This window comes from Colletes gigas, unplaced genomic scaffold (assembly GCF_013123115.1).
Source record: "Colletes gigas isolate AHSC1104 unplaced genomic scaffold, ASM1312311v1 Colletes_gigas_Sc00024, whole genome shotgun sequence".
Taxonomy (NCBI): Eukaryota; Metazoa; Arthropoda; class Insecta; order Hymenoptera; family Colletidae; genus Colletes; species Colletes gigas.
In genome coordinates, this window is record NW_025106653.1 from 2,277,565 (window position 1) to 2,298,102 (window position 20,538).

Below are 20,538 nucleotides of genomic sequence, written 5' to 3' on the forward strand. Positions count from 1 at the left end.
CCAAAACCTGGTACCATTCCAACTTTTCCTTGTTAGAACCGAGTTTTCAATTTGTCTTAGCGAAAATCGCAATCACATTTTGCACATTATTCTAAAACATTTGTGGTATTCGTTTTCAATGTGATTTAAGTAAGCATGTAATGTATAAGATTTCATTTAATGTTTTCTTTTCTAGAGAAGATAGAGAAAAAGTTTATATAATTTTTTTCATATAAAATTTAATTCGTCCTAAGATTTATATGAAACATTTAAAAGATTTTTTATACATTATGCCTATATATCGGAACAACTATGAAACAAGAGGTATAATCTGTAAGGAGTGTATGTGTGTGGCTAGGAGAACCGTTATCGTTTGCGTCGATAGGAGTGTTTAGTCTAAGCTAGAGTAGGTATCGAGTGAGGTGTTTAGGTTTAAGCTGAAATACGTTTTAGAGACTGTGTCTCGAACGTGCGTTTTGTTTAGATCATTATTATAAGATAGGAATAAGGAAGGGTCGACTTTGACTGCAGGAACGTCACTCTGTATCGAACGTTAGTCGAGAGCAATCACAGTTTTACGTTTATGATCTTTTACGTTTACGTTTTATGTCTTTCTTTTATGTTCTTTATGTTAAATAGTTAGTAAATATTAAATAATATAATTACATCGTTACGATTAGTGTTCACGTATTTGAATCCGTCCACACGCCTTTGAAATGAGAACATAAAACTTAAATGTAAAGTTTCATTTAAATTCATTCAGCTATTTATATTCAATCGTATTAATAATATACATATGTGTGCTCATACATGGGAATAAAAAAAAATGTCTTTTTTTTCAATAATTAAAATATGATCAGGAGGTCTTAAAACGTGTATTTCCGTAAAATAAATTTTACAAAATTTTTTTTTCATTATGGGTACTTTGCTTATGTGCGCCTACATAGGTCGGAAAGTAAAAATGCCTGGGCAGTCGAGAATCTCGGCTCGAGAATCCAAATCGTATGCCGTTGACGGGAGGTCGGATTTCAGTTGTTTAGAGCGAGAAGGCAAATGTGAGCCTTTCTCTCTCGACTCCCACGAGGCGATCCGAAATTACTTCGGGCGGCTTCGGAGAATCGAGAAAGAGGGCATGCGTCAGTTTGCCTTTGTCGACTTTCCGAAACTCCACGAGCTCACGTACGCGTATCTGGCATGTGTGCGTGTGCACCCGGCGGTGCTTTTCTGGCATCTCTGGCACAACTCAACACTGTGTTCAGCAATGCTGACGCTTTGTATCTCCCTATAAATAGCAACATTTAGTTTTTATTACACGTTGCACTATTTTTAAAATCAAATTGACCCATGTGTATAATAAAGTGTATAACATATGAATGCTGCGTACTCTTTTTATCAATAGCAAAATCAGACTCCCATGATTTTACTGTTTCTCGGTCAATATGGCTAGTACTATTTACGTCCATTCTATGAAAATTAATTAAACAATTTATTTTATTCTTGAAATAATTGAAACCTTGAAAACTTGAACGCTTTGTTTTGATAAATTCAAAAATTCGAGTAATCCTTACAGTACAGCGCCACCCATCGCTTAACACGACGAACAGGAGTGTTAGGTATCTGAAATTACAAATTCGAATCGAACTTGAAGGCTCAAAAAGATAACCAATCTAATTAGTAATTACTATGCTTGGTACACGTACTAAATGCGTAGTACATACAGTCTAAGACAGTATCTAAACATTTAAATAAAATTATGAATTGTAATTATTACAAGTTATATCTTTATCAACAAAATTAACTTTTTTCACTTATCAATTTACTATTAAGAATGGTACTTAATTTTTTTCAAAATAAATCTCTTCCCTTTTTTACAATTAATCAGTATATATACATATTAAAATTACAATCTTTATCATCACATCATAAATAGATTTTGAAAAAATTAATGTAGTAGTCGCAAAAAAAGTACATGTTAAAACTACTTAAATAATATTATGATGTAATAAATTTAATAACTCTTTTTACAAATAAAATGTCTCTACATTTTTTAACCACACTTTGCATTTAAAATACTTAAGTCACAATAAACAATTAATGAAAAAAAAGGATAGCGATGGGACAAAATGAAATACACAATATTTTATTACATGATACTAGAAATAATTAAAAGATATTAAACGCGTAAATTTGACAACTCCATTGCATTATATTATTAATCAGTAATCTCCTCAGAAATCATTTTTTTTAAATATTTTACATATAAGTATTCCTTTATAAATAATCAATGTTATTATTTATCAAAATGTATCACACATAAACCAGGTTGAAAATATTTGTGTCTGTACTGTTAGGTAAGGATTTTAAACTTCTTAAATTAATCAAGATATATTATTATTTACATTTTATCTCTCTAATGCTGTAAATCTATACGTAAATAATCCTACGTTAAATAACTGTACAGCATACAAGTTAATACAATGCTGTATTAGAAGCAGAAAACTAATCTAATTGATATAAAAATGTTTATATTAAGAAAAAAAACGTATCCCTCAATATATCTATCTTGTATTGAGTACATTGAACTAAAAGACTAGCAATGATTAAACAAACATTATGTCACATTATTTATTTTAACTTTTAAAAATGAATTGTTTAAATATTTATGTTTTTCATCTTTCATTCACATACTATAAGATATTACTATTTACGGAGTTCTAAAACCAAAACAAATGTTTAGCTATTGTAAATGTATCTAAATTTGAAACTTACAAATTTAAATCTTCTAAAATTGTAACAGTTTAATGTAGTCTATAATATTTATATGAAATGGCAAAAAATGTCATATTTATTAACGGGAGTATTTTGAAATATTCGAGACCAGAAAAGATTTTTGTTTATATAACTTGAATTATTTGTGTGATTTTAAAATTTCTTAAACAATGTGACAATCAGTTGAATGACATTAAAAACTAAATTTCTACAAGCAACAAAGTTCATACAACATTTTGTCAATAATTATAAAGAAATTTATATTTAATTTACACAATGATAATAGAAAATTCCGTAAACTCTGAAATAATCTAAAACGACATCGCAACGGGAATAACATCCAATCGTTTTAAATATACAAAGCCATCCGCACTGTATTCTCAAAATAAATAATTTCATCAGTTTCTTGCAATGATCAAACAATTAATTAACAGTCATAATATTAGCTGCTATGATCGCTCATGCTAATTATAGATTTAGTACTTTTAACTAAATGTCCAGGCTAGTTTTGCATAAGAAATCCTAAGATGGTTATAGATGCTGCCATCGTGTTGACATAAGAGTACTTGAAGATTCAATAGCTCTTGATATAGATTCATGTAGTCCATGCCCCAGCCACATTTGATTCAGTTGTCTGTATTTATCATGCCACAATTGTAGTGGATTTCCTCTTCGTAAACCTTGATCCGTTTCTCCATATTCGTCAAGATAAGGGGGACAAACAAACGATCCTCGATTTGGGCTTCTTAAGAAAAGAATTTCACATTCCCGTACTCGTAAGAACATTCCTACTCCGGTGCCACACTTGCTCGCGTGATATGTACACGCACCAACTGGCATCTTATTTATTTCAGTTTGGCAACAATAACTTTGAGAACATAACATTTCTCCACAAACCAGACACATTGTCGGATTTTTAGAATCCTCTCGTTCACTATTGGGACATGTGAAAGATGATATCATATTTATCAATTCACTATAATCTTCTGGAAGCTCGACCAATTTATTAACTTTCAAAGGTTCCCTTATTACTGTGACTGTACTAGCACCAGACAAATGCAGTTGAACAGTGGGATGACTTTTCCAAATATTTATCAATCTCATAATTATATCTAAATTTGGTTTGACTAATTCATCACATGTTGTAGGTAGTCCCAAATATCCGCAGATATTTTCATATGTAGCTCCATTTATTTTAGTTAGTTCCTCTGGAGCTGGAACATCAGATACATAATGAAAATAGAGAGCACAACATCTAAGAAAAGGCAAGCAAGCTTCCTTGACTCGTCTCCATATTTCAGCAACTGTTTGAGTACCAATATTAATGTCTAGAGCTTGAATCAATGTTAAAATTGATTCTGAAGATGTATCTTCAGTTGTTTCTTGACCTTCTATGTCCATACCTTCATTGAAATCTGATGTTAATAATATTTTTACTATAAGAGACAAAAATACAAATTGCAAAGCATAAAATTCACTTATTCCACCCGTTATGATCGATGGTATTGAATAAAATTTTGTGCTAAAGAGACTTGGGAGCGAATTAATTAGTGGAACAAGCACTCCGAATGGATCCCACTCTAAAATACTTGCTCCATCGGGTGGATTTTTTAATAACATTATTAAAAGGGAGAGTGCATGATTTCCAATAACATCTCTATCTGCCCATGTCAAATCTGCAGTAGCATCAGTCGCGCATGTAGCCTCCAAAATAGCTGAAATTCTAGCAAGACTTTCTAAGCTATCTCTTTGTCTAGATGATAAAGCGCCTAATAAAGGTTTATCCATGTCACGTAGTAGAAATTCTATAGCATGAACAGTATATGCTGTTGATTTCCATGCTAATAATGGTACCCTAGAGTCGCCATCATGAGGTTCTGCGCCACATCCGTTTGTATATGTCGCCTGTGCGAAAACATGTATCATAGATATTAAATTTTCAGAAATGATTGGACCAGGTTCATCATATATTGCCCTAAAAACTTCTCCTGCCAAATTTCCAAGTTCATGATGAATAACTTTTATTGGGCCATGTGATCCATGGTTTAAAGGATTCTCTTCTTCCATATCTTCAGATTTAGCATTTACGCAATACCTGCATCTGTGATCATGATTATATAATCCTTCTAATTTAGATTCTGTGACTCTCAAAGCCTCCAACCATGTACTAAAATCGAGTTCAGGTTGATTTTTAAGAGTTGGTTGCAATGTTCCTAAGGCTGGTAGGAGAGGTAAAACAGTATTACTAAGACACTCACAAAGTGGACAGAGATATTCATGTTTCTCCACATCAAAACTTGCGGGTTGTCGTAAACGGAATGGTCTTCTATTCTCTTTAGCAAGAACGTTATCGAAATACTCTTGCCAACAATTTACATGCATCACATGACCACAAGTACTTGTATGTGGCGACGCACCCAATTTTGCAGAAAGATACAATGGGTCAGGTTCAGTAGTGTCAGCTCTATATTGACATAGTACTGTGGATTGTTGAACAAACGCAGCTAATACCATTGCTGGACCAGTCGCTGTTACAGTTTGATTTTCCTGACATAAAATACAAGTGTAAGCTTTCTCCTCGGACATTCTTGTCGTTTGTCTAGGACCAACAGCAACAAGTGTTTTCTGAAAACATTCACTCAAATCCATAGTAGAACCCCGATCATTGGATTTGTTTGCATCTAAAGCAGCTTGTTCAAACAACTCGGCATTCTTTTTCATAAAATGTTTCTGCATAGCGGCCATTTGTGCCATTATTTTAGCACGTTTTTTCGCTGCCATCTTTGTTCTCCATTCTTTATCACTTTTGCTGTTTTCGGTATCATTTGTAGGTTCTGTATGAATCGCAGCAGGTGAGTTACTAACTTCCATTACAGTATTACCAGCAACTTCCCTATACTTTGTTAAAACCCAAGTTAATAAATCTTTATGGGCTCCTATACGTGGACTGCTAGATAATAATTCTAACAATTTATAAATTTTCCATTTTGCAGCTCTTGCAGGAAAAGCAAGGAAAGGATAGTAGCCTGATTCTTGTTCTTGAAGAGCATATCCAATTAAGTGTAAAATCTTATGCACTTGTGGCTCTGAGAAACTGCGAGCTGAAGTATCAACTGCTCTTTCTAACACAGTTTGCATAATATGTAACATAACATCACACTGTAGCAAATTAGTTACCAAACTAAATACTTCCGTCAGTATAGGAAGTTTAGGAGGTGGACAACATTCTAGTTCTCCCAAAGCTTGTCTTCGTTTCCGTTGTACTTCTTCAGATTTGCTTAGTTCTTCTTTTGTATAATGGTAAAAGAAGACATTATATTCTGAATACAAATGAGGTTTCAATTGATACACTCCTTTTCCTCCTAATGCTGGTGAAGGTTTTTTGAAATCTGCAACATCATCAATTACCCTTTCCATACCGTTTCTCAAATTTCCATCATCTGGTAATGTTTTATTAAGCTCTGAATGAGAAAGTGGTTTAATACACAATTGTTGGATTATTTCTTTCTTCAAATAGTCATCCTCATTTACTTGTCCAACTCCAGGTACATATCTTTCCCCGATTATTGTTATCAGTAATCCAAGAAATTCTTCGACCAAGTTAATGGTTTGTTTACTACTCTCTTCTTGAGGATTTTTGAAAACATTGGTTTCAAAATCTGGAGTCGCCCAGTGCAGAAGGTTGAATTTATTCAAAACGTGAATTAAAAATTCATTGCTTTCTATTAATGATGCTCCAACTTGAAGTAATATAATATCTCTGTCTAACATTTCTGAACGGCACTTAACATTATGATAAAAATACAACTGACTCAGCAAAGAATATCCATTTCTTCTCCACATACCAGCATGTACTTGTGAAATCATTACTTGAGCTGCTAATACAGGTTCTATTATTTGTTCTGGCGTTGGTTTTTTTTGATTGATAAATTCTGGAGATTGAAAATGCAGATTGTGTTTTTCAAGATACAAAAACAGACCGGCTAACAATCTGGAGAGAGGAAGGTGTATAGATACTGGTTCGACTGAAACATCATATTGAATACATGTTGCACCATGATCTGTTAGTTCTCTCACTTGATATCGGCCATTCTCATGTCCTGACTGTTCATATAAACGTTTTAAGACCAATCTGAAGGCTTTTATTAAAACAGTTCGATCTGAACCACACCATTCTAATGCACGGTTAGTAACTGTAGATAATCTAGCCTGTAAATTGAACGCTGTTTCCCATTCAGGTTCATATTCCATATGCTGACCAACTTGTCTTAGCACAGCATCCATGCATTGCATACTGCAAAATAATGTGAGTAAAAGTGAAAATCCTTGTAAGAACCCTTTTCTCAGATCATCAGTCCAAACATCTGGTTTGGCACTAAGTAAATATCGTAGGTCATGAATTATATGTTGAGCTCTTCTAAAAGGAGTATGAGGGTTGTCTCTTTCAAATTCTAATTTTCCCGCAGCATTACATCTTCGTGAACTTTCAGAAATAAATGTGTTTAGTAAGATAAACAACACATCATGATGTGCGATAAGATAATGCGCCAATGTTGGAGCTGTAAATAATTGCACCGAAAGTGAAACAATAGAAAACGAATGATCATGATCATCCCTTATGAAATCTTTCATAACAGAACCGTAATTGTAAGTAAAAACAATTGCTAAAGCTTTTTTGCTTTCATATTCTTTAAGCATTCCAGACATGAATAATCTGTGCCATGCTATTCTAGCAGATTTCCATAACTGTGAATCTCTCATAAGTATACCTTCTACAATGGAAAAGTCTGGAAAATTTGTATTGAGCGCAACATTACTGAAGAGTACTCTAAAACCTTCACAAAGACTTATAAATTGTTGTAACCAATGTAAAAGTTTCATAGCAAATGTCTGATGAGCAATTACATGAGCATGCACTACGTGGACCTTCAATGCTCGACTGCTGTACCTCGGACTAAATTGTTCAATATCAAACTTCAAATCTTTACAATGTTCAAATATAGAACACTTCAACACAGCTCTACCTTCTGTATCAACATTTGTTACAAATTCAACTGCATCTCTTTGCGAGCATTTCATAATACGTATGAGCGTCGTAATTACTTGTTCAAATGTATGAGCCTCGTCATTATAAAGGACTGTACAATAGATATGTTGTGTCATAGGATCACCTTCAGTGTCTCTTTTTAATTCAGCAGGTAAACTAGATGAGTGTTCTAAAGTTAACATTTCATAGCAGTACCTTAGTACTGCCGTAAAAGTTACTACTGCTCTTTTTGTTATATCTTCAGGCAATTTATTTCCGCGTGATTCTTTAGCTTCAGATCCAGCTAAATGTATGTTACAGAATGGTTCTCTTTTCCAAGCTTCTGTGTCTCCGCAATCACAAAATCCTCCACCACTAGAAGTGCCCATTTTATACTTATGGTTACGATGAGTTGATTGCTTAAAACAATCCACGCACAAGACACATGTCAAATCTGCACTACACTCTCTGCAGCTATATGTAGGATCACCCATCTTGAATACTTTACTACATACTGTATTATCCATTTGACTTAGCTGTTTTAATACAACTTGTGGGTCTCCATTACAAATAAACTCCTCTAATGTATTATAAAGTATTTTTTGTGCTTTTTCTTCTTCAAAATTCCAATCTAGGCAATTGCCAAATAAGTCTGGACTATATAAATCTGGAACCCAAATTCGCCAGTGTTCCCTAAAATCAGTATAGGTGAATGTTCCTTTACTCATTTTTTCCATCCATGTATTCACACATGATTGACTAAACTTTGGGAATGTGGGCAAAGTTGATGGTGACTCTGTATCTTCAATGCTTTGTTGTGGTTCACTTTGTACATTTTCGTTACTCATTGTGATGAGATTTAATTGTCAAAACAATGTGGACTGAAATAATAAATATTATAAATTAAAGTTTAGCATAATTTTTAAATATGTCATCATTTTTATCTTAAAAACATTCAATAATTGTTTTTACAAAATTCATACAATACAATAATTTATAAAGCTACATTATTATGGTTACTTTTAAATTAAAAAATCTTTACAATATCAATTGATACAACATTTTTTGTATCCTTTTATATTTATTTACATCTTTGTATTTAAATATTAACAGTATTTAATAATACATATACAATTATGTAAATTTTATTTGAAAACCATAAATGCTCGATAAATATTGCTATACTAACCACAGTAAAACACAGGATCAACACAGTTCTCAATATAATATACCAACGGAAGGCAAATGCATCTCACTATATTTTTTACATTGTTATTTGATCCAATATATTATTGTAAGGTATACAAAAACCGTTGGTAGAATTTTATTACACGAAACACTTTAGTTCATATGAATTGTGGTTTTATTCAATGGCTTCTATTTCACACATAATGTTCTCATTTTTACTCAGTCATAATCTGAAAGTGATAGGTTACTAAGGATTTATAGAAAAGAATGTATGTACACAATATTATACTACTTTTCTACTACAATTAGAAAATGTTAGTAACTGCGTATAATCGCGAACATTTATACGATCGAATAGGGTATTAAAATGACGTTTCGAGAAACAGGAAGCAAGTTCGAGAATTTCGTAGGAGATAAAAGCTAAATGTAACATTACGAAACTTTATATGTTATATAGAGCGAACAACATTTCTGTTTGAAAAACTATTTCATAAGTATGACAAACTTTTCACTAAACCAAACTATTTTTAACTTCTTCGGAAGACGATACTTACTGTTATGACGACCAGCCCAAGGTTAATAAAAGATATTGAAAAGTTCTTTGTTTCGCAGAATCTGTAGGTGACTTTCACGATTACGTATATGATAATAATTCAGAATTATGTCGTCGTATGATGATCACACACTCGCGTCAGAGACGCATATGTTTAATAATGGCAATCAACCAAGTTTTGACATCCCGAAACGAAATGATAAGTAATATTTTTGCACAGCTGCTTGAACAATGCACAAAATGGCTTATAAAGTTTAGAGACCGAAACCATATGTATATTAGATACGCTTTCGTTTTGAATCAAAACTTTTGATGTCTGTTTTTGATTGCAGCGCCTAATTTGTGAGCATTAATGAAAATATTTCTGAAAATCACAAACTGTAGAGTATATTAATTTAATCAAATATAAAAATTTTTAAAATAAATATATTTTAATTTGTATAGCCAAATAATTAATATATTCGAAAGTATTTGAAAATGTATTCTCTATATCGTGAGAATTGAATAATTTTTACTCATGAATATAATACAATTTTGAAACAATAGAAAAATTATGTTATCATATTCATTAAAATGTATTGATTCTTTCTTAAATTTAGAAAATTATCAAGTTAATCTATATTAATATAATACTATTTTTATATTAAATTAAAATTTAAGAAACAAACAAGACTTAAGGTTATTAAAAGAGTCGTATATAAATTGAATTTTATATTAAAAATTAAACAATTGAAATTTTCAAATAGTATATAGAGTTATGCGTATAACGGAATATTAACGAATAAAATATAAGATGAAACCTTTCAAGTTAAAACACTTATTAAAGTCAAATAGATATTTTTCACTTTTTTATACATACATAAGAGTAATATAAATTTAATTAGTTGGCAACAATGAGTTACTATTAGGGATTTTGTCGGTATACTGGGTATACAATTTGTCGGAACCTCTCCTTTTAGTTCATAACGTTGTTACACGAGCACGTGGTTAAAACTGTGATTATTGAATTTAAAGCGAAATACAAGCATAATCACGTAAGTAAATACATCAAATTAAATATTACGATATAAGCTATATGTACATAATGGAAAAAATTATTTATTTCTACTAAAGTTTTGTATATCGATGCATGTTCATATGGCTTCAAGTCACACATTAGTATTACACCTTAAAAGACTTTCACAATATAAAATAATAAATAAATTATTGTAACATTAATAATCATTGCTTGATAAACATATACAATACTACACATTATACAGTAAAAGTAACCCAAATATTTTGTGTTGTATGGTGTATGCATTTTAGAACAGTATAAAATGTACTGTGTCAATCACTATCAATTAATTGCATGGTGAGTCTACTCCTGCTAAACTTTGCAAGAAGCAAGTTTAAACTCAATATAATTTAATTGTATATAATGTAATACTATGTATTAATTAAATTTTAAGTTTTATTTTCATTCTTAACTGTCATTAATCATTCTCAAAATTGATGAAATAATGTTTGTAATGCAATATGATAAAGAATCTACTATGTATTTAATTGCATTATGTTGTGCAATGTTCAAACTTGAAGAGGCTAATATTTATGTAACAAACTTTTTCAAATAACAGAATTTATATTAATATTGTAAAGAAATTTCACAATAATCTGTATTATATTAAAATTATAAGTAAATCTTTTTGATCATAATAATCTATTCTATGCAATTCATAATAAACCAATATGTTATACCAACAGTAATGTATTACATGTATATAAAGTATTTTCTTCTTTTTTTTTTTTATAGAATGCCTCTTGCAAAAGATTTTCTTCATCCAAGTCCAACTGAAGAAAAAAGGAAGCACAAGTTAAAAAGACTTGTACAGAAACCAAATAGCTATTTCATGGATGTTAAGTGCCCTGGATGTTATGCTATCAAAACTATCTTCTCACATGCACAAAGATCAGTTGAATGTGATGGCTGTCGCACAATACTTTGTACATCCACAGGTGGTAAAGCTCGATTAACAGAAGGTTGCTCTTTTAGGAAAAAGGTCCAATGCTAGTGCAACAATCGTTAAAACAACATAATGTATACATTTCTCTTTATATGCAAGAAATAAACATAATTACTATATATTTAACTTCCTTTGTTTATTCTGTCCTATTTTCACTTTCATTGCAATCCCTAAAAAATTTTTTTAACTCTGGGAATTGACATAAATTAAAATACACACTTAACTCTTATATACCTGTTTGTTTATATATGTTACAATTGCAACGAATATACAAACAAATCATTAACATAATTTGTCTTTATTTTGACTTACATTCGATTACTTTATGATAAATTTAACAGTATATTAAATTTGTTTAAGTTTACAATAAAATATAAACAAACAATTTTTAATCGTTTTCAATTGGATAAATTATATATATAAGTGATTTGTATTAAACAAATTGTTGGACTATGGTTGTGAAATATGATATTTGCATAAATTTAATGTCAAATGACTTAATTCGCTATTTAAGAATGCAAAATTGCATTGTATGATTGAAATATGCCTGCAGCAACTTCCACAGAGCGAGACTTCAAAGATAACTGTAATCAAAATACATTGGTCATTAATTAAATACACATTCTATTATCAATAATCATATGGATCTAAAATTGAACTTACAGTGACATCAGGATTTCCTGGTCGAATTTTCAACTCATTTAATACCCAAACATGGTTTGTTAATTTAAGGGATTGATACAACATGTCTTGTCCTTCTACATTTCTTTTTGCAATTGTAAATACATTATTTTGTTGCATTTTTTGGACAACTTGATCAACAGTCAACATTACTCCTTTCAATGTATATTGTACCTGCAACATTAACATATATTTATTAATACTTGTATTATTTTATAATAAATTCAGTTATGTAAAAAGAAAAACTAACAAATACCTCATTTTGAGCAGGTATATCTTTCCATGTACTAAGAAATACTCTTTTCTCTAATTGTCCATCCTCTAAAAAAAAGGTACTCATGGGAACAATACAAGCAAAATAGAATACATCGATATTATTTTTTATTGCAACTTGAAGATTATTCAACGGTTCCATGCGTTGTACTGCACCAGCTGTAGATAAGATTACATTGGTATCTACACTAGCACCAGGATTCAAAGGACTTGGTACTTGTAATGGAGCAGCTGGTGTTAGACCAAAACTATTTATATTTAATTGTATTGCAAAACCTCCCATAGGTTGCATGGCTTTATTTGTAAATGTCATATCCATGCTAATTTGTCCATTCCTATTATAAAATTACATCAAATAATTAATTTTAATTGTATTCAAATTCATATTTGTTCAATATTTAATACATTTCAATAATATTACTTACTTCCGCGAGAAAGTTCCCCATATATCAAGTCCTTTACCCTTTTCGGCAGGTAACCAATTAACTTTAGGTGGTATATAAGAAGAAGGTCCTTGATTAAAACCAAATATATCACCAAGAAGACCAGTAGTGCTTTGAGACACTACAGGTGCACTAGTTCCAGTATCAGTACCACCCAAAATTCCATCCAAACCACCACCTAACAGGTCTAATCCTGCTTGAGGAGCTGGAGCTGGAGTAACCATACTTGGACCGCCTATAAAAATAAATAATATAATAAAAGACACGATCATGTCTTACGTTAAGTTTACACACGAGCGGCGAAACATAACTGTGTATCTTTACGCGAAGTACTCATAAGGAAATGTCGCGAACGGTCCGGTTCCGTTTTCAACGAAACTTTACATGTTTGTAGAACAACCAAACATAGTAGATACGTATTTTTGTCTAGTTATAGTAACAAATTTATGCATCCCCCAAAGTGCTAACTCGAACACGATTAGGGATAAAAAAAAAGTTTCAGTAAAAATTGATGTCTTTTTTTTTAAGAAAGGTAAGTTTGCACGCTTCAAATCACAATAAATACTTACCAATATCCATACTAAGAAGATCACCTATTAGAGAATCTTGATTAGGAATGACTTGAGCATGAAGTTGTGTTGTTGTATGTTGTCCTGAATCTTCATTTGAATTACTTCTAGCAGGCAATGATTTTCTGGCACCCGCTGCTCTACCTTCAACGAAGGCAGTCGGTGGTTTATGATATACAGATGCCAAACTTGAAATATGACATATTAATTCATCTAATAATGTTGGTTCTATCAAATCCGTTTCTTCTGAAATAAGAGGTTTCTCGGCAAGTACAACTTCTTTGGCAGCTGCTGGATCAGTGCTAAGTAATCGCCAGTAGATGAAACCTCGATCTCTTAAATCAGGATTATCAGAATCTTGTGTTGCTAAACTAAGAACTTGCTGAACCAATTCTTGGGTATCTGTAGGTCTTTTAAGAAATAGTTTAACAATTGCCGTAAGTAATTGCAACTGTACTTGGGTATTTTCATCGTGAAATCCGTCCAAGAAACTTTCAAGGAGCTCATCTGCATTATCAATACGTTCAGCGTATTCACCAATAATCCATATCATGGAAGCACGTGCTTCAGGTTCGTCAAGCGTATCCAAATTTTCACAAAGAGTTGAGATAATACTTTCATATTTGTTTGGATATTTTCGGAAAATGTCTTTTATAACTACAATTGCTTCTTGAACAACGTAATTGACCTTTGTTTGTATCAGATCCAAGAGTGTTGAAACGCACCGTTCAGCAGAAGGTTCAACTTTGATGGCACAACGACCAATAGCTCTGACTGCTTTTCGTACAAAATCTACATCAACTTCTGTAGCATATTCTTTCAATTCAGATAAAACCTGAGCTATGTTAGCTTGAGATGCTAAACGAATCATAATATCTAGCTTTTCAAGTTTCACGTAAATTGGATCATTATATTTGACAAAGAAAACTTTCATTTCATGTTTTAAAATATCTGGGCGTTTCTGAACAATAAGATTTATATTTCTTAATGCTACATATTGAACTTCAGGCTCAGAACTGAGTAAAGTTACAAGAGGTGGAGCTAATTTTTTTGTTAAAGTGCCAACAAAGTCAGATTCTGATTGTAACATTTCCATTAATTTCATTAATACCTATAAATGAAGAAAACTATTTTAACAAATTAAAATAATTATAGAATATTTTTAATTGCAAACATTAACTTTTATTTGATATGCTACCTTAACAGCAGACAAGACAACTGCGGCGTTAGCATGAGCTAAACGTGGAGTAATTCGTTCACATATACTTTGTGCTTCGCGATCGTCTTTAGGTGAATAATTTGCAAGTGAATCCAAAATGAAAACTTGACCCCATTCTGTACATTCATTGAGGGCTGTTAATAATTTGTTAATGGTTTGTGCATTCATTTCAACCAAAGGTTGCCCACTTGGACTTGCTTCATTAATTTCAGATAAAGCAGCTACCGCGTTTGCAACAACCTAAACGTACAAATTATGTGTAAAGGTAAGTATGTACTTCAATATTTACATGATACGTAAATTTGAAACATTTACCATAGGATTACTGTCTGATAAAAGATCTTTCAACTGATCCAAAAATCCTTGATCCTCTACTAAAGCTGCATTAATATCATAAAGCTTGGCCACGCAAACAGCTGCAGTCTTACGAACATATGGGTCTTCATCCTTCAGGCATTTCCGCAATGGCTCACAGAGGTACTCAGTAATCTTGTCCACGCGTATACAACCCATTGTGCGAACTGCTAATGCTCGAATCAGCGGATTTGGGTCCTCGCAATCCTGCGCAAAAATCGGGCAAGCCAGGGATTCAAGTCTAGTCACAGCAGTGGCTATCTATCTCAACCCATGAATTTTAACGAAGTAGAAAGTGGTATGGTACCTTTGTCATCGGAGATGTCGCTAGCTCCTTTTGCGTGTCAGAACGAAAAAGGTCAAATTGGTCACCGTCACCATTTTGATTAATTGTTAAATATTATACTTATCAACCATTTAATGTAATATGATGCAGAACTGATCATTTTTTAAAGAGCACGAGATATTCTTCATAATTTCTCTATTTATAGTTCTTTTTTTTATAATAATTTACAAATTAAAATTAAATTATAACTTCCACATTAATTAGTGTCATGCACATAAGATTATGTTACATGATATCTATTCAAACATTAACAAAATGTACATCCACATGTTTATAATAATTGCATTATGAAATATTAATTTGAACATTGATTACACTTATTAATTAACACTAAAGTTCTGAAAAGAATAAAACACTTTGCGTGCAGATAATATAAATATGCACTGCGTACAAGTAGCAATTTATAATGCAGTCATACATATAAAATGAACATTTAAGGAACTTTTCATGCTGTTTACACATTAGACATTGTGACTAAGGAACAAATTTTTGTTTCTACCACTGAGGCTGTTTCAAATACAATTTTTAAAAGACCAATTACATTTTTATTACAAATATAGCTGTGCTTTTATTATACAAGTTTCTACAAGCTATTTAATTGTATATACTATTTTTATGATTTGAAAAAGTTCCATGCTCTGTTTTGAGAAATAGCACAAATTATACTAGTGCATTAATATTAAAGAACTAACACATATATTATTCAGTTCTTTGGACGATTTTCTTAATTGTTGTACTAAATGTTACAACTGTCATAATTCCATTCCTGTTTTTGATGCTAAACTGAACTGAAAAAAAGATACTGGAATTTGGTGACAATGAAACAATAGAATCATGACAGATTGATGGAAATTATTAACGATAATATTACGATCTAATTTAAAATATAGGATAATACAAATTATATTTTATTTAGCCAAATTCCAGTCTCGTGCCCTTTGAAAAATAAGCAATTCATTAAGAGAGAACAAAAGATACATTCCGTCCCATAACGCAGACAGCTCTGTGCAAACTGATGTAATTTGCAAAGCACGGTCTGTACATGATGTGAGGCAGGCTGTAAAATTAATGTTCAATTTATTTGACAATAATATATGTAACTTAAGAAACTTCTACGTAAAACTTTTTCCAGCTTGCCTCTTTGCAGACAGAGACTCTCAACATCATCCAAGTGTCATTAAAATATATAAAGGGTAAAAGTGCATTAATAAAACATGATAAATATGTATTGAGTTTCTAGGCTACATTACCTTGACAAATGTGTTGACAGCCATGATGGCCATGTCTGGTTGAGTTTTGGCATAATTCATCAGATACAAATACACCAGCTTTTTGAGTTCCAAATTGTCTGTCTGCATACAATTGACCACATCTGGGAAGAGTGCTGATACATCTTTACCCACAGTCATGGAAGCAATCACCTAAACATAGTTGACTACATTTAAACAACTACTTAATAAAATATAATTGCAAAAGTAAAAATAATAATATTTTTATTACTTTAAAAAAGTATAAAAACATGAACATAATTTATATTGCCTTTAATTAAATAATGTTTTTGGGACTCAATAGAGAAGTATACATATAATAAATAAACATTAATATCATTATAATTTCCCAATCTGAAGAAATTTTATTATATTCCTTTAATCATACTTTTCTTTCTGCAGTATGAAACAGATTTGTTGGCTTTATGTTTATGGAATAATAAATTCTTATGTATAAGAATGATATTGCAAATCGAAGTTTAAATTTCAAGAAATAAAGAAAATGAAATGTACAATATAAATGAAGAATTTATATAATTATCTTACAAAAAACTACATTATCTTTTAAAATCACATTTTAGCTGCATAGAACTATTTACTAACTCTTTACAAAATATGAATACAATCAGTGAAAAGAGATTAAAATCATTGTCAACTTGGTATATTACACAATTGATTTTTAAATTTATATTACATAAAGTAATAAGTAATTAAAAGATTTCATTAATACATTGACTCACCTTCTTCACAGCTTCTTTCTTCTTTTCTTTCTTGTCATTATTTAATTCTGATTTAAGTTCATACATTTCTCCTTTTTTTGTAGTGGTAAAATACTTGGAATCTGTCATCTTGAATTTTTTAAATACTTTGAGAAATGATAATGCAAATATCAAATATGTGTTCTGAAAAAGAAACAACTATACATTGCGGGTGCAGTAGGGTGGCAAAATTAAATAAGGTTTCAATATAGTAAACCACGATTGGATCAATGTTCAAAGTATATAGTGTCATTCTACTAACTCTAACCAAAATGTAAAATGTTAACAAAATGTTAATTCAATTGAATTCCAAATAAGAATATCCTTTATGACTTTACAATTCAAAAGCATTAAAGATGTTTGAAATATAATATAATAATAATACATAGTGAAAAATTCAATATATGCAAATTTTGTACAAATTCCTATCGCGAAATTACAAAACAAATCGGATGATTTTTAAACATGTTATTTAATAATACTTATTCTTTATGTACCTCAACTGTTTTAAACGATCAACAAATGTAAAAAAATCGTTAGTTGACAGTACATTGACAGGTCCTTACGCAAAACGCCCTTCTAACCATGGGCTATAGACACTCACGATGGATTCATACGTTCTTCTTGATGCTGATGCGTACCTCACAAACGACTAAAACGGCTCTAGTGCTATTCTCTAGCACGAGCCATACGCCATACTGAAAGAAAGAGCCAGTAAAACTACGAGAGTCCGATTTTGCATTGGATAGGCCAACACACAAACGCCTCTTGTTTTGTCTTGCTTCCGGTTTGTATCAAAATGTCGGGGGCCAATGAAATAGTTGAACGTAATGCTCGATCCCTTCCTAGAGGATCCCTAGAGGAATTATTCTAGTGTGTTGCCATGCAGTGTGACCAGATTTGGCATAATTGAGTGCATCGACGGCGACACTAGTAACGACGAATTTCCTTAGCGTTTAATGAAGTGGTGGGGAAAATTGACATATCCTACCGCACGAACCACATGTTACGCCAGGTCAGCACTTCATGCAACTTCGGGAAATCGATAAAGAACGTGAACGGGAGCCTTTCCTTCTTGCTCTTGAACAGTTGAAGACCGTCTTCGCGGCATACAATTTCGAATCTCGACTGCCCAGGTATTTTTATGTTTCGAGCTATATGTATAGACACATACATATAAGCAAACTCCATAATGATTGAAAAATTTTCACGTAAATACACGTTTCAAGACACCCCAATCATGTTTGAAATAAAACAGTACTTTGGAAATAAATCGTTTGAATATAGTTTATCAAGTAAGACTTTAGAAATTATTTTCAAACGATTTATTTTCTAATTGTTCTATTATTTCAAATAATAATACTTTAATTTTATAACAAAGAATGTTTATTTAATATTTAATTCAATTTGTATTTGTATATTTTTTGCCTATATAGACAAATATACCATGTTTGGTTTTATTACATAGTTGTTCCGTAACGGAGATGTTCATTCTCTGAGTTGTTCAATACATAAATGTGTGTCTATATAGCTCGAAACGTAAAAATGCCGGGGCAGTCGAGATTTGAAATTGTATGCCATTAACGGGAGGACGAACTTCAGCTGTTCAAGAGCAAGAAGGAAAGACTCCTGTTCACGTTCTTTATCGATTTCCCGAAGTTGCATGAAGTGCTGACCGGGCGTAACATGTGGTTGGAGCGGTAAGATATGTCGGCTTTCCCAACCACTCAGTTAGATGCTAAGGAAGTTCGTCGTCACTATTGTCGATTTCGATGCACTCAATTATGCCCGATCTGGCGGCCAGATTCTGGCCACAGTGATAGGATGTTAAAACGCGTGTAACCTGTTTTAAACAGTATATAACCTAACCTTACTGGTTCTGTCACGTGGAATAACTGGGAGTTTATCCAAATCAAAAGAAAATAATACTATTAGGTACTACTGTTACAGTATACCACCATAATTCATTTTTCAGTTATTAAATGTGTTAAAAACTATTAAAAGATTTATAAATGTAAACAAAAGTTTTCAAATATAGTATCCTAATGAGTTTTGATAACATGAGTATCACTGAAATATTTCTTGAAAGTGCTGCAGATGCAAAAGTATTATTTACTGTTGCAACAATAATGGGATATTGTTTATATAGAATAATGACAATAACAAATAGGAGAAAATTAGAAACTTTAGAGGACTCTAATGAATCTTCAAACAGTATAGTAAGACATATTTTAATGTCTACAATGTCATTATTTTACAACATGTGGAATTAAGACAATAAATAATTTTGTTTTTTGTTATAAAATAGGTATATACAGATGAATATGATAATTACAAGCTTATTTTAGTCATTAGAACTGATTTAAAAATGGGAAAAGGAAAAGTTGCAGCACAATGTGCTCATGCTGCTGTTGCAGCATATAAGGCAGCTATTAAAAATCCTAAAATTTTACAAGCCTGGGAAGAATGTGGTCAAGCCAAGATTACTGTTAAAGTATGTATACTTTTATACATTTAATGAAATAAACTAAGATTTGTATGATAATTATTTGCTTTTAATCATATAATTATGACTGAATAAATGCCTAGGTGGATAGTGAAGATGCTTTAAAAGAGGTGGCAAAGCAAGCCAGAGCTGTAGGACTTTTAGCAAATATGATACAAGATGCTGGGCATACACAGGTAGCACCAGGAAGCAGAACAGTATGTGCAGTTGGTCCAGGTCCAGCATCACTAATTGATCAAGTAACTGGACATTTAAAATTGTTTTAATAATTTACTGAATAAAGGTACCTCTTTCTATTTAAGTTTTAAATCAATATTTGAATTTTTTAAGCCCAGTATTTTAATCCAAAAATTTCATTTACATTAGAAAAGTTATGTATTAAATGCAGAATTATCAATATATACTTCAAATATTATAATTAAAAATATAACTATGTAACTTTTGTAAAAAAAAAAAACCAACACATAAAAAATGTGACAATATATTTATGAAAAATAGAATAAGTACAAGTTAGTGAAATACATATTACAATCTTAAATTCATCTTCAGTCTGCAATGCATACCTTTAATTAAGTAGTAATGTTTTACACATAGCAATGTTTT

General features: G+C 31.4%; 4 protein-coding genes across 5 annotated transcripts; 2 read left to right on the top strand and 2 right to left on the bottom strand.

Moving 5' to 3' along the window:
• Positions 1 to 2,302: 2,302 nt before the first annotated feature.
• Positions 2,303 to 9,769, bottom strand: LOC122401385 (E3 ubiquitin-protein ligase UBR2). The gene is made up of 3 exons (XM_043403470.1): positions 9,517 to 9,769; positions 8,964 to 9,192; positions 2,303 to 8,655 (listed from the first exon to the last, which is right to left on the bottom strand). The coding sequence occupies exon 3, from the start codon at positions 8,620 to 8,622 to the stop codon at positions 3,280 to 3,282; it is 5,343 nt and encodes a 1,780-aa protein (XP_043259405.1). The 5' UTR covers positions 8,623 to 8,655; positions 8,964 to 9,192; positions 9,517 to 9,769; the 3' UTR covers positions 2,303 to 3,279.
• A 661-nt stretch (positions 9,770 to 10,430) lies between these two features.
• LOC122401349 (40S ribosomal protein S27) lies at positions 10,431 to 11,620 on the top strand. Its single transcript, XM_043403431.1, has 2 exons — positions 10,431 to 10,549; positions 11,308 to 11,620. The coding sequence occupies exon 2, from the start codon at positions 11,309 to 11,311 to the stop codon at positions 11,564 to 11,566; it is 258 nt and encodes an 85-aa protein (XP_043259366.1). The 5' UTR covers positions 10,431 to 10,549; position 11,308; the 3' UTR covers positions 11,567 to 11,620.
• Positions 11,621 to 11,910: 290 nt separating this feature from the next.
• On the bottom strand, positions 11,911 to 18,076 carry LOC122401341 (AP-1 complex subunit beta-1). 2 transcript variants are annotated; one of them, XM_043403418.1, is made up of 11 exons: positions 17,927 to 18,076; positions 17,412 to 17,573; positions 16,654 to 16,824; positions 15,365 to 15,391; positions 15,019 to 15,264; positions 14,683 to 14,943; positions 13,485 to 14,595; positions 12,898 to 13,150; positions 12,456 to 12,807; positions 12,182 to 12,373; positions 11,911 to 12,102 (listed from the first exon to the last, which is right to left on the bottom strand). In XM_043403418.1, the coding sequence occupies exons 2-11, from the start codon at positions 17,517 to 17,519 to the stop codon at positions 12,028 to 12,030; spliced, it is 2,796 nt and encodes a 931-aa protein (XP_043259353.1). In that variant the 5' UTR covers positions 17,520 to 17,573; positions 17,927 to 18,076; the 3' UTR covers positions 11,911 to 12,027. The 2 variants fall into 2 exon arrangements, with proteins under 2 accessions (XP_043259353.1, XP_043259354.1); XM_043403419.1 differs by lacking the exon at positions 15,365 to 15,391 and having other exon boundaries at positions 11,912 to 12,102.
• Positions 18,077 to 19,310: 1,234 nt separating this feature from the next.
• LOC122401376 (peptidyl-tRNA hydrolase 2, mitochondrial-like) lies at positions 19,311 to 20,216 on the top strand. Its single transcript, XM_043403461.1, has 3 exons — positions 19,311 to 19,648; positions 19,738 to 19,923; positions 20,019 to 20,216. The coding sequence occupies exons 1-3, from the start codon at positions 19,475 to 19,477 to the stop codon at positions 20,199 to 20,201; spliced, it is 543 nt and encodes a 180-aa protein (XP_043259396.1). The 5' UTR covers positions 19,311 to 19,474; the 3' UTR covers positions 20,202 to 20,216.
• The last annotated feature ends 322 nt before the right edge of the window (positions 20,217 to 20,538 follow it).

Bases quoted from the DNA above. Each gene is read 5' to 3' on its own strand.
- LOC122401385 (XM_043403470.1), bottom strand. From the start codon at position 8,622: ATGAGTAACGAAAATGTACAAAGTGAACCACAACAAAGCATTGAAGAT.
- LOC122401349 (XM_043403431.1), top strand. From the start codon at position 11,309: ATGCCTCTTGCAAAAGATTTTCTTCATCCAAGTCCAACTGAAGAAAAA.
- LOC122401341 (XM_043403418.1), bottom strand. From the start codon at position 17,519: ATGACAGATTCCAAGTATTTTACCACTACAAAAAAAGGAGAAATGTAT. The intron at 14,944-15,018 runs GTAAATGTTTCA...TTGTACGTTTAG, and splicing joins TATCAGACAGTAATCCTATG to GTTGTTGCAAACGCGGTAGC. The intron at 12,374-12,455 runs GTATTTGTTAGT...TTAATGTTGCAG, and splicing joins ATATACCTGCTCAAAATGAG to GTACAATATACATTGAAAGG.
- LOC122401376 (XM_043403461.1), top strand. From the start codon at position 19,475: ATGAGTTTTGATAACATGAGTATCACTGAAATATTTCTTGAAAGTGCT. The intron at 19,649-19,737 runs GTAAGACATATT...GTTATAAAATAG, and splicing joins ATGAATCTTCAAACAGTATA to GTATATACAGATGAATATGA. The intron at 19,924-20,018 runs GTATGTATACTT...ATAAATGCCTAG, and splicing joins AAGCCAAGATTACTGTTAAA to GTGGATAGTGAAGATGCTTT.